General features: G+C 42.1%; 1 protein-coding gene across 1 annotated transcript in view; it reads right to left on the bottom strand.

Moving 5' to 3' along the window:
- Window positions 1-13,376, bottom strand: part of LOC139645912 (contactin-associated protein-like 5) — a 61,574-nt gene that overhangs the window by 4,370 nt on the left and 43,828 nt on the right. The window contains exons 14-20 of the mRNA XM_071521784.1: window positions 12,682-12,838; window positions 11,772-11,899; window positions 10,175-10,345; window positions 8,643-8,861; window positions 7,401-7,640; window positions 4,416-4,640; window positions 2,069-2,202 (exon numbers count right to left, since the gene is read on the bottom strand). Coding sequence (XP_071377885.1) covers window positions 2,069-2,202; window positions 4,416-4,640; window positions 7,401-7,640; window positions 8,643-8,861; window positions 10,175-10,345; window positions 11,772-11,899; window positions 12,682-12,838 — 1,274 coding nt within the window. The remainder of the gene's footprint in view (window positions 1-2,068; window positions 2,203-4,415; window positions 4,641-7,400; window positions 7,641-8,642; window positions 8,862-10,174; window positions 10,346-11,771; window positions 11,900-12,681; window positions 12,839-13,376) is intronic.

Here is a 13,376-nt window from a genome sequence, read left to right as displayed (position 1 = left end):
GTAACAGACAATTCCTCCTGGCCCCCTCCTGTTGCAGTCATGGATCATCTTTCTTTTTGCATCTAATTTCATGTCAAGCCATTTCTTTTTTTATTTCTGTGATGGTGCCCTAACAACAAATCACTATAGTCCTATAATATTCCTATAATACTCCGATATGGACTTAGAGTGTCTGTGGTACTCAATAGTGAGTTTATAGTGACCTTATCAGGGTATTTTTGTCTTCTGTAGTATCACTATAATATTCCTATAGGGAATTATAGCTTTGTTGTGATATTTATTTAGTGTTCATCTAAAATGTATAGGAATACTATAGTTGTTTTTCATAAGGGAACATACAGACAACTCTGCATTAACAGCACAAGTTATTTTCTCCCATTCCTTGGCTTTAGCAGGGCCTTTGATTCCACTATTGAATTATATTAAATATTATATGCTTTGGTTGACTTATTTCTGATAGTAGGACGTCAGTCTCAGAGCTGGTAGACTTCTACGTAGTCTTCCGTGTCATTTTTATGAATGAAGCTTCCTGATATATGGGCTGGACCCCTAACCTTATATGGCATTATTGGGGCGTCAATTATGCAAATTCACAATTCTCATGAACGCGCGTTCATTTATAACAGGTGGAATTCATCATGTTTACGCAGGTCATTTACGACTGTTTCCTGAAGATACGAGCATTTGGTGAATCTGACGTGGCACACTCGTACGAGTCCACCTCACGAAAAAAGTAAGAGAAATTTAAGATAGGAATACGAAAATGTTCTTGCATGAGGCCCATTTCGTCTCGTAGACAAGGCAACGTGTCCTTTCTGAGGACACATGAAGGGAGAAAGCAGGTATCCCAGCCTAAAGCAAAGACATACAGCAACAATGCAACATTCTCCAGTTAACTGATCCTGTTGACGCTAGTTTTCACGGCTGTATATTGTTTGATTCGTTAAGATGAGAGTTCGGTAGAAATGTTCTTCATAAGTTCCACACTGCATGATTTCATATTCATCAATAAACTTGTCAGCAACTCTACTCAGCCAGCTAAAATGTCACCACAGTGTAAAGTACAAAAGTAATTCAAGTTGTCCATGTGGATGTAATATCAGTATGAATAATTAAGTCAATGTACACAATTAGATACAGTATATATAGGAATGGATGAATAAATAGATAAAGAAATATGTGGATAATACACTTTATTTACTGTTTTTTAAGGTGCTTTCACTTTTGCTTTTAGTGGTTAAAGGCCTGCACTGTAACCAATACACCACTCTCAAGATCTGACAATTGTCTTATGAGTTGGGTTTTTTTAAGCAAAACATTGCAGAAATTGTTGAATCACAATCGCAGAATGTTGATAATCCATCGCAAAATTTTATTTGCAGCTGATATTTTTTTTACAGCTGATTCCTGCTCCTCTTGCTTTGTTGAGGATGTAATAAAAGTGCATCTTAGCAGTAATGTTAGTTGTGTAGTTGTAGTAGTGAGATATTATTGGTGATTTCTAGGGCTGCAACTAACAATTATTTTCATTGTCGATTAATCTGTCGATTATTTTCTCGAGTAATCGATTAGTTGTTTGGTCTATAAAATGTCAGAAAATGGTGAAAAATGTGGATCAGTGTTTCCCAAAGCCCAAGATGACGTCCTCAAATGTCTTGTTTTGTCCACAACCCAAAGATATTCAGTTTACTGTCATAGAGGAGTAAAGAAACCAGAAGATATTCACATTTAAGAAGCTGGAATCAGAGAATTTTGACTTATTTTTCTTAAAAAATTACTCAAACCGATTAATCGATTATCAAAATAGTTGGCGATTAATTTAATAGTTGACAACTAATCGATCAATCGATTAATCGTTGCAGCCCTAGTGATTTCACTTTAAATTTCATTGCCATCACAACTGGCTAGTATGGAACTAGGACTAAGCCAGTTTTCAGTTGTTTGGGCTTTATTTACCCAAGGAATTTTGTTTACTTTTTCAGTAGTATGCAGTAGTAGTTTATCCTGGACTGCCTGCCCCCCCCCCCCCCAATATCTACATACAGGACATTATGTGTCCATCGCTCACCTGTACATAGACGTCTTTGCCCTCTCGGTGGATTCTGATGCGGTGGAGGCGTCCGTCTGCCAGGCTGCTGAGGCTGGGGCTGAACACGTCTGGGTTTCTGTCCATCTGGAGACGGTACCAGATCTGCAGACTCCCTGGACACAAAGCAAGGCAAACAGTGTGAACAGCCGTGCAGTGCTGGCCTCCAACGGGACCGCTGTGGAAGTCCCCACCTGAGCCTTTTAGGATGTCTCAGAATCTGTATTGCCATGCTGTGTTGCTGCTATTCAACTGCCAATTGCACCTGAGAGACCATCTCAGACGCTGATCGATTTAAAAGCCGCAGACTCGAGGCCAGCCCGCTGAAACGAAAACTGCGTCTTACCTTACACGTATTAGAACTTTGATTTCAAGTACGGTTACATCACGCTGCAATCCAGACTAACAGAGAAGAATGCACCTATTGACTGGAAAGAGTTGGCGTCTTCTTTATAAATAGACTTCTCTATCTAAACTTCTCCAGTCGCCTATTGAGATATATAAATATTTATCCCAAAGCTCTTTGCTCCCGTACTGAATATGTCAATATGCGCGCAGTGTTACTCCCACACACACACACCACCAGATCAAAGAGTCAGAAAGCTTTGCATTATCAAGTGGAGTTGGGTCAATATTACAATTCCAGCTCTGTTGGTGAAGGGCTTTGAGTTGTGTTTCAGCAAGTCCTGAGAGTGCCTCCGTGGATGGAGATTAACGTGGATGAAGTGTCCCGTCGATCCTTCAATATTTACAGAGACCCGAGTCACTCGTGCATTCTGATTAAACACAAAAGAGCATGAAATGGCACTGACTCAGGGACACATAGAGGTATCACTCAACACGATGCTCAGAGGCTCGGATACAGCTTGAGGGCTGTCGGCTTAAAGGTCTGAGGTTAGCGATCCAGAGCTCTCATGTGGCAGAGGCTGAATAGGCTTAGACGCATCACTGTACCTCCGCTATCTGTTGACAGGCGCAGCCTTTGCTTCAAAATTGGGGGGGGGGGGGGTTGGAAAAATAACGCTAATATGAGAAATGGAGTGTGAATGGATTATGATTTGATCCCCCCCCCCCACACACACTTTCTTCTTCTTTCTTGCATTTTCTTTTTTTTCCCTTCAAATTGAAAGCTGTCCAAGGCGACAGTTGGTTCTTCTCATCTCTGTTTAATATGGGGTGATTGGGATTGGCACAACTTGGAATCCTCTCAGAACCTACTTACTGCTGTTGTCAGACAAAAGCAGCGTATCCGCCAAAAGTACGTTTTTCAGGAATGAAGAAAAGAAGGTTTAGTTGGGTTTTTTTTCATCAGTGCACATGAATATTTTAAAACGTACCGTGTTTTTTTTTTTTTTTTTAACGAGCCTCAAGGGCCAACGGGTCAAAAAACTCATAAATGACCCTGTAAACGTAGGTAAGAACAATTGGTAAGGAAAAGAAAAACGCTGAAATTGCAGTTACATGTTTTTTTCTGCAATGCCAGCGTTACGCCATAATACTGTTGGAATACCTCACTTATACCCTGTAGTCACTCTCCATTACTATATCATATTCTCTATTATAAAGATATTTGATAGTGCTTATAAGCCAGACAAGTTGGCCTGGGAGACGAATTTCAGGTGCAGGGAGAGTTACTCTCACACACACTGTCGCCGACTTTAATACCTTGTTTTAGTCACTGAGCTGCTCAGCTGGAAAAAGAGTTTTTGTTCCATGACCGTTCATCCACTCTACCACAAAAACCTTCAAATCAAAGCTGGCAGTCTGCACTTTGACCTCACACTTATGATGTCGCCCCACATCACTGTCATTGTGAACTAGTGAACCGAAACACTGAGGGCTTAATATGTCAAACAATATGCCATCCAAATATTTATGGCGCTCACTGTAAACCGGTTCAGATTTGTTTTCAAGAGCCAAATTCAGCCGGGGAAACTGGAAGTGACACACTTCATTCCTGATGAATGAATTCCTAATTTTGTACGAATCAACTCTGTTCTTTAGTGAGCAGTATATAATGAAGTGAAAGTTGTATTATTGTGAAAAATATAAATTAAATCTTCACTCGTTAGCTGCGGTTTTAATCTCCCACACTTCACTTCGTATGCCAGTTCAGCGATGTCACTTACTTCTGGGTTGCTCATCTATTAGTTTACATGGACTGCTGCGATATGCTGCCATATAGTGATTTATATAGCGTTACACACAACTTACAAGCTCTTAACCAGCGCACAAGCAGACATGAGAGCAGATGCTGCTGCTGTAGCTTGTGTATTTGTTGACTAATATTTCTCCTCACTGCCAAATGTGAAAGGCTGCGTGTGCGTACCGTTCCTGGCCAGGACGACGGCGATGTACTGCTGGCTGAAGGTGCTGACAGTCAGCAGCATGGCCGGACTCTGGGAGGTGAGGAAGCTGAAGGCCACGTTCTCTCTGGCTCTGCTGGTGTCTCTGGAAACGCTGGAGGCCTGGGAGCTCCTGTTCTGCATCACCGAGAAGGGCTCCTGGAAGGTGTAGGTCACCGAGGATTCTCTGTCGAAGGACACGGACACCTCTGCATGCGCGGGGGACACAGAGGAAGCCACTTTAGCACACTCTCTTATAACTGTTTTGTTTTTATTTTAAACTTAAGCCCATTTCTCCAAACTCTTGGGTTATAAATGAATAATACTGAAAACAGAAATAATCTGCTTCGCCAAGCGGTGACATTTGTTGTTTAATCGTACCGCTTTCAGTGTGAGAAAAAAAAGATTCAATGACATATAGCTTTGAAAATCTCATCTACCACCAAATCTCATCTAACGTGCAACTGAATAAGTGTATGTAGCGACTACATTTTACTCCTGGAATTTCAGAAAGTTTAACTCCCGAGCCGAGAGAGACGGCTCAGAGAGACGATGGGATCAAAGGGAGAGTCTATTGTATTTCATACTGGTGACATATCTGATAGGCGCTCTACCACAATAATAGAACTCCAGATGAGTGTGAAAGTGAAAGCTTGATCCTTCTAGACAGACCAGAGACTGCGGAGCAGCCGTAATCTGTCATCTGCTCCGCTCCTACTTTGATCACCTCCTCATATTGAATCTAAATTCCACTTTTTGAATATGGCTAATCTTAACACCCTCCTTTCAAGAGGCGGTGAGCGTTGCGACGCACCGACCTGAACATCATATTCTCCTTTATTATACATAGTCGCTCACCGCGTCCCCCTTCGGTGAATGCGATGCAATCCTGTTTTTGTGAGCGTTTTTCTGACGAACTTAACTTAATTGAAAATGCTTTTCGCTGAGGGACATTTTGAAATCACAAAACTGCACCACATATACTCATAACAAAGGAATACAGCGTTCAAATTATTCAAATTCAAATGATGCTGAATAAACCTCAGAGTGAACAGGAACGCAGTCACATCTAGGAGGGATTGGAAAGTACAGAAATAATAGTCATAGAATGCTTAACAGAAGACAGGTGCAGGTCGGGGGACTTCTGTTCATTTACAACTAGGGAAATGTGAGACTGTGCTGACCCCAGTGGTCTCCTTTCCTCATTTGTCAGCCTAGAAAAGTTGACTGCAGCTGAAACTTGCCCAGCAGTATTCATTAATTCAATGTCTTTACCAGCTTGTTCCTGTTCAGGGTCACGGGGGCGGAGCCTATCCCAGCATGCAAGGCAAGGCAATACACTGAGGCAATTCAAAGTGCTTTACAGAGTAATAAAAAATACAGTAAAGGTAAAAAAATTACAATTAAAAAGTGCAAAATTACAGACAAGAGATCCACAAGATAAAAGACTTAAAAAGTAAACTAGTGCAGTTAAAATCAAGTGAAATCGAAAGATAAAAAGACTTTAGAAAAGTGGATTAGAAAAGTGAAAAGTGCATTTAAAAGAAAATAAAAAGATATAAATAAATAAATATAACAGTGTAGATGAGTGTTGCCCTAGATTTCTTAAAAGGCCCTGGCAAACAGAAACGTTTTAAGCCCTGATTTAAGAGATTGTAAAGTGGAGGCAGACCGCAGATGTTCTGGAAGTTTGTTCCAGGCATAAGGAGCATAAAAACTAAAAGCTGCTTCTCCATGCTTTGTTCTGACCCTGGGGACAGTAAGCAGACCAGCACCTGAAGACCTGAGGGGTCTGGCGGGTTCATAACACTGAAGGAGATCAGAAATGTATTTTGGTCCTAAACCAGCTGCTTTATAAACAACTCAATTCTTTGGCACACAGGAAGCCAGTGCAGTGATCTCAGCACTGGAGTGATGTGGTCCATGTTCTTAGTCCTGGTCTGAACCCTGGCAGCAGCATTCTGGATGAGCTGCAGTTGTCTCATAGCTTTTTTAGAGAGACCTGTAAAGACACTGTTACAGTAGTCAAGCCTACTAAAAATAAATGCATCAGGTGGAAGGCGGGGAAACGCGCTGGACAGGTCGCGAGTTCATCACAGCGCTAACACAGAAAAACTCACATCGATGGGCAATTTAGAGTCTCCGATCCACCTGACCCAGGAGGAAACCCAGGAGAACATCATGCAAACTCGATTCATCTGAGACGGAGCAAACAAGCGATTGGCTGCAGTTTTTCAAATCAGCAAGATTTCCATGCTTCCTTGTTTCCCAACCGATGCAATTATGTTTCATAAACAGCGGTTCCGTCTCGCAACTGCAAAACGGACAAGAAGTTGATTACAGCCGTTCATAATTTCCCAGTTCTCTTCAACTTTTTCAAAGACTGCAGGAATAACAGTCTCAAAAACAACGCTTGGAGGCTGCATCCATCGTTGGTGCCAATTAGGGATGCAAATTTTAAGTAATTTCCTTAATCGATCATCAGCCACGTTAATGACAAATTGATCAATTGATCTATATATGAAAAAATTATGACATTGAAAATAGAAAATAGGCCTTTAGGCCTACTAAACGAGTTAATCAACAAAGCAAGATTCAAAAGATTAACCTTAATAATTCTGCAGAACTTATAGGCCTAATTGTAAACACTAAACATGAGGTCAAACATGCAGACTAAACATGTAGGGCAGGCATAGCAAAACAGAATTTTTTTCTATGAATGAAAAGGGAAAATTTACACCCTGTTGTGTTGGAAAACGATTTCAGAAAAAAAACACAAAAAAAACAATAGCACTGTTTATTTTTCATTTAATGCTGTCTAATTAGTGCTTGCTAGTTATGTTAAATCATCAAAATGATTTAGTGATAATACCAAAGCAATACCAAAGCAGCCAAAAATAGATGCTTTGCCTTTTAAAAACTTTGTAGCTGCAGACCAATGCATAGATGCAACTGGAACCAACACCCACCTTCTTTACAGGCCGGCCCCCCGTAGGCGGACTGGGAGCAGTCGCAGACGTAGCCGCTGCTCTTCTCGATGCACCTCCCTCTGTTGTGGCAGAGGCTGCTGGAGCCGCTGCAGTAGCCGGGACAACCGGAGCTCACCCCCGGCGTCAGCTTGGCCCTCTCCTCCAGGTCGAAGGTCGCGCCGTTGACGCTCAGAGTCCTGATGCAGCCCAGGAAGCCTCTCTGCCGGGACGCCGTTCCCCCTGGGAGGAGGACGGCCGTTAGTCCGCCCCTAACGCCCGCCACTGTGCTACGCAGCATCTATAACTACTTTATAATCATAATTCCCTTCAAGGCTGATGGGGATTTACGACAAGCCTTCATTTAATTCCAGTAAGCATCTAAGGCGACTCTGGGAGCACTCGAGTGTGTGAGGCCTCATTAAGACTAAACATACAAAGTTATAGAATAATATGGATTAGGGTAAAGTGTTGATTCCAAGTCCATATTATTTACAGTATTTGTTAGTTGAATATGGCTTCACTTTTAGAAAAACTATTGCAAAAATAGCGTTCAGCCTCTCACAGTTTTTTTTGATAATTCCACATTTAACATGCAGCATTTTGTCACTGCTTACTGACATAGTAATGAAGAAGGGAGGTAGCTTTAATGTAAATACTTAAAAGTACTACTGTGTTACACAATATATAAATAATAGTATTTATACTCATAATCCCCTGTGAAGCACATGAGGATTAATAGCAGCCATTCATTACGGTGTGCTACACTTTAATACACTTATTCCATTTATTACATATGAAAAACTAGTCTTCACTTAATGACAGAATCTTTTAAGTAGCTGACTAAAATATAGTCATTTGCACTAAAGTTAAAACAATGATACAGCACTTCTTAGATCCATAGTGGTTAAAGTGGTTAACTGCTTTCATTTGTCATTTCATTCTTCTACCAAATGATTTCTTAACAAAGTAAATGGCCCATTAAGTGCGGGAATATTGTCAACCCACTTCAAGAAAGACTTTTTAAATTATATCTCTGTCTCTCCTACAGTGGCAGTACATTATTAAGCAGACACATTGAAAAATCAGTGGGGGAAACAGGTTGTTGAGAAATGTGAAGAGTGTAGTGATGCTGCCCACCCAGAGCTATAACAGGAACGCGATATAATAAATCAGCTGTTCCGAGTGGCTTAATTAAATCCCTGCCTCTGGTGGGGGGTTCGGTGAGGCGGAGGCCAGGCCTACCCACAAACAGCTGGCTGTTGAGCCGCAGGCGGAGGTGTCCGTCAGCCGGAGCCTCCAGGAAGCGGAGGGGAAGCTGGTCCACCTGCAGGGACGCCTCCTTCGCGTTGCGCTCCGCCCTCACGTAGTGCCACTGCCTGTCGTTCAGGGGAACGTGGGACTTCACGGCCAGGACCACCGGACCGTTCCCCAAGTCGAAGGAGAAAGTCACCGCCGAGGGAGCTGGGAGGGCGGCGGGGGGGGGGGGGGGGCACAGACATGACATCTCGGGTCAGATTCAACGCGATACTCGTTTTTTTATGTTGTACTATATCATCCCTCGGCGACGCAATGTGATACAATGATGCTGGGAAAGCTTGATGACCTGAATGGATTTATGAGGGGGCTCGGCTGACAGCTCGTCAATATTTCACAAAGTCTCTCGGCTACAGGAACCTGCGGTAATACATTATGGCTCCAAATATCCTGAGAAAAAGTGAGAACTTCTTCCTTTTTACAAGGCTTACAATGACTCGCTGCACAATAACTGTAAAGGGTGATACAATTTCGGTATTTTATATATATGCATATTTGTACGTAGTTAAATTTTTAGGTTTACCTCTGTTCATCTTGTTGTCCTTGTTTTTAGCTGTATATTAATTCTGTGTAAGTACACTGAGAGTCAAATTCCTTGTATGTGTACATACTTGGCCAAAGCTGATTCTGATTCTGATTCTATACATTAACCATATTATTCATTATTTAACCTCATTTTGTTTAAAACATATTGTATTCCACAACCTCATATATTTTTAACACCTATGATAAATACACTTATCTACTTCTGCCTTAAATACCTCTCTGGTGACTGGAAATGCACTCCATGCATATTAAAACTGCTGAGAGGAAGATACAAGCTGGTGTCCCTGAATTGTTTTATATAATCTAGGATGCTCAAACACTACAGTGTATTGCTTCATTCAGCAGATGGCGCTTACATATAAGTAAATTGCTATTTATAGCAATAAATCCTATTTAGCTTGATTTGTCTGAAATGCCATTAAACCACTCAGTAATGTTTAATTCACAGCTTCCCTGGATACCTGGTGTGTGCTGCAGTGACACAATATAACTCTTTTTTGATCAGTTGTTACTTCTATATTCATCTCTTCTAGTTATCGAGGATCTCAACTTCATCACACAGTTGGTAGGGAAATTATCCTCTGCTTTTAAGGCCTTGTATGACAGCTTGATCATATTGCTGTTCACTGTGTCATTAGGATTACATAATGCTGTGCACAACTGACAGCTACATTCTTGGGAAATTGGACTGTCAATTATGGCTAGCATTTCCATCTGAAAAAAAAGAAGCAAAAAACATCACTGCCAGCTTTTGTGTGGGTGTTCACATGTATGAAAGTATATGGCTATTTTTTTTTTTTGCTATTTATTGTGAACATGCCCATGTCCATGTCCTTTTCAATCATATTTTAAGTAATTTGTGCATGCTCTGCAGGTCTCTTATTACGGTCAGCAGGTCTCAAATGTTCACTCACTGCTGAGCTCCACTCTGATGAAGTCCTTGAGGCCCAGGTTCTCCAGAAACACTCCTGAAGGAGCGCTGGTCTTGAAGTAGAAGGAGATGTCAGAGCCGAGCTCTGCCTGCAGGGTGGGGAAGTGGAGGTAGGACGACTCTTGGTAGAAAGAGGCTGCATTCCAGATAGATTCTGAAAGAGAAGAAAAGGAAAGGAAGGACGTAAGAGGAGGAGGTAAAGTGGAGGTAGGGCAATTCTTTATATAAGAGACTGCATTCCAGATAGATTCTGAAAATAAAGAAGAGAAAAGAAGAGAAAAAAAAAGGAATGATGTAAGAGGAGGAGGTACAGTGGAGGTATGACGATTCTTGATAGACGAGGCTGCATTCAAGATAGACTGACAGAAAATAAAAGAAACAGAAGGAGGTAAAGTGGAGGTACGCTGATTGGTGGAAGGCTGCACTCCATATAGACTCTGAAAGAAAAGGAAAGGAAAGGAAGGCGGTAAGAGGAGGAGGTAAAGAGGTAAACAGGGCTCTATTTGCTTAACCACTCATCTAGTCGCCTCAGTGCGCTGAAATTTGCATGCACGTGCTCAGCCAATCAGGAGGAGCCTACTTATGAGCCGATTGCTCAGCATCCAATTTTCTTAAGCGCCTGAAGACGACAACATTGCCGAGGACGGCATCACCTGAACACTTCACTAGTGAAGTGCTCAGACGTGCCCCAGACTGGTTACTGTCGTTGACTCCCTGTGCGTACTACTTTGAGTGTTTCAGAGCTGATGACAGTGAGGCAGGCTGAGGCGACGCCCTCATCGGGCCGGCAGCCTCTCGTCTATCTCTGCCCAGGTGGCGACATGCTTTTAAGTTGTTCAAGCTCAAGGCAGTGAAGTCATCAAGCTTCGCCCCCTAAGCCAACAGAGCCATGTTAGAAGCCGAAGCCTGTGTGAAATAGATCAATAGTTAAGTATTGTAACTCTAGTTCTATCACCTTATATAGGGCGAGGCTTCATAGAGTTGACTAGACTTGTCCTGATTGGCTGAGAATTTGAGTGCCCTGAGGCGACTAGATGGGGGGTTAAGCCAATAGAGCCCCGTTAGCGGGCTCTGCCTGTGATCATAGAAGTAGAGTTACATAACAGAGTTAAGTTTATATTGTTAGTGATCCTCATCATCCTCCTTCTGCCCAAAAGCATGTGATAGGCCTCTAAGTCAAGAGGCATGTAAAGGGGTGAGAGAAAGAGAGAAAAAGAGAAAGGCAAAAAAAAAGTAGGCTAGAGTCCACACAGCAAGTTGACACGGTGAAAGAACAGAGAAGTTTATCTACTATTTTAGTGTCATCTAAATCACGGATAAACACATAATTAGTTCCAGTGAATGAAACACAATTTTAAAAAATGAAAGAAGACATAATCAGTGAACGGCAGGTGAAAATCTGTGATAAGCAGGTGACAGGACTGGACTCTCACAGCCATGAGGGGAAAAAAGGATGAGTTGAAAGGTAAACAGAGCATTTGAACATGTTTTATCTCAGATCAACTTCAAGTGTAGGAACCAAGCCAGCCATCTGCAGCCAAAGCCCATACTGTAGCTCCGAAACTGAAGTGACCACCTACTGTCTCCATAACAACGCAGAGGACCGACTCGATAGATGGCCTCGGATCCCGTTCTGTTGGTGTCTCCAATCACAATCTGGCTCACTGGCAGGTGGTCTTTATAGGAGAGGATTCCCGTGTCATTAGCCCTGTAACGGAAAAAAAAGAGAGCCCTCTCACTTTCAGGGTCCAGATAAAGGAATCCATTCCTCTGCATTAACTGGAACGCAGAGTAAACACATTAAAAGGGGAGCAATCTATCACAATCCAGACAACTGCCTCTGGAAATATGCAAATGAAGCTCCCCAATGCGGAATCCCAGGGCAGGCTCGCTGAGGTGAAGATTAACATACAGTATACAGAGATTTAGAAAGTGTAACGTACCAAACTGTAATAGGGTCTTTATTCAATGTTTGGATCTTCATTCGGTGCTGGAAAATTCGGATTAGTCTGATTATAATTCTAATATATGTACATACTGTAATGAACCATTTCTCAGCAAATACTGGCATATGAAAATTGCAGGTTTTATGGTCAGAGGAAATTCAGCAACATGTGATTTATAACTACCACACAAACATAGCATATAATGGTCACCAAAAATTAGAGTGAGGAAATTATATTTTCATCCAAAAATTTTCTAGATGCAAATTTTGAATGTATGTAGATGCAGATAGATGCAAAATCTGGACACCCAACAGAATACTGTGCTTGTTTTTAATGCACTGTGAGTAGTGATTATTGTGAATTAAAGAGCCACATGTAACATTTTGGTGGTTCATGACTATTCATTTTGGACTTGAAATAACTTCATTTCCACATGATGATGCGCACTTCTACGTCCGCTCTTACTTCATTTCCACAGTTTGGTATTGCAGGAATAGCTTATGCCGGTGTATTCATTTCGTATTTGTGTGTTTGCATTATCTACCATGCATCCGTGTCGGCGTCGCAGTTGCAGAAGTAGTTCATGTCCATGCAGTTCTCCTCCAGGCTGCATGAGCACTGCTGAACTCCAGGCAGGAAGCCTCCCCAGTAGGTCCGCCTCTCTCCTCCCTGGTCCAGCCACCAGGACAGCGGGGTACCATCTGCACCGACACACACAGCGAGACAGTCAGAGAGGGCTGCGGCAGCCTGTGTGCCTGCCAGTGCCAGAGCCCAAGTGGGTCAAGGTCATGGATTATATTTGGAGCATTGTGATTTTTTGCTCCATTGGTTTTATCTTCAAAGGGGCAAAGATGTATGCGAAAGCACATCGAAAAACACAAACAGATGCCGCGAACGAAAAAGCCCATGCATCTGTATGAGCAGGGAGTACGTGATGCATTAAAAACTCATTGATATCTTATTATATTTCAGTGGGTCGTATCTAGGCATCTCTAGCAATATGTACCAAGAGCATATCAATGGTATCTACACTGCATAAAATCACTGGCATCTACAACACTGTGTTTAAATATAATCCTCTTCCTGCTGCTCACAGAAAGTCATCCATGCCTTACTCAGGCGCCTGCTAATTGCCTTGAGGGTCATTTTTGTAGAGCAAGCAGGGTGAGTGTAATCAGAGCTATGGGTGGCCTGTCTGTTGGCATCCCATGACATGGTGTCTGTCAGTGTCAATGAGGC

The sequence above is a fragment of the Centroberyx affinis genome, unplaced genomic scaffold, assembly GCF_046629955.1.
Source record: "Centroberyx affinis isolate AG114_WGS23_722 - 3 ecotype Tasmania unplaced genomic scaffold, CSIRO-AGI_Caff_v1 ptg000079l_1, whole genome shotgun sequence".
Taxonomy (NCBI): Eukaryota; Metazoa; Chordata; class Actinopteri; order Beryciformes; family Berycidae; genus Centroberyx; species Centroberyx affinis.
Note: the sequence above shows the minus strand (reverse complement) of the source record. Positions and strands in the feature narration are given on the sequence as shown.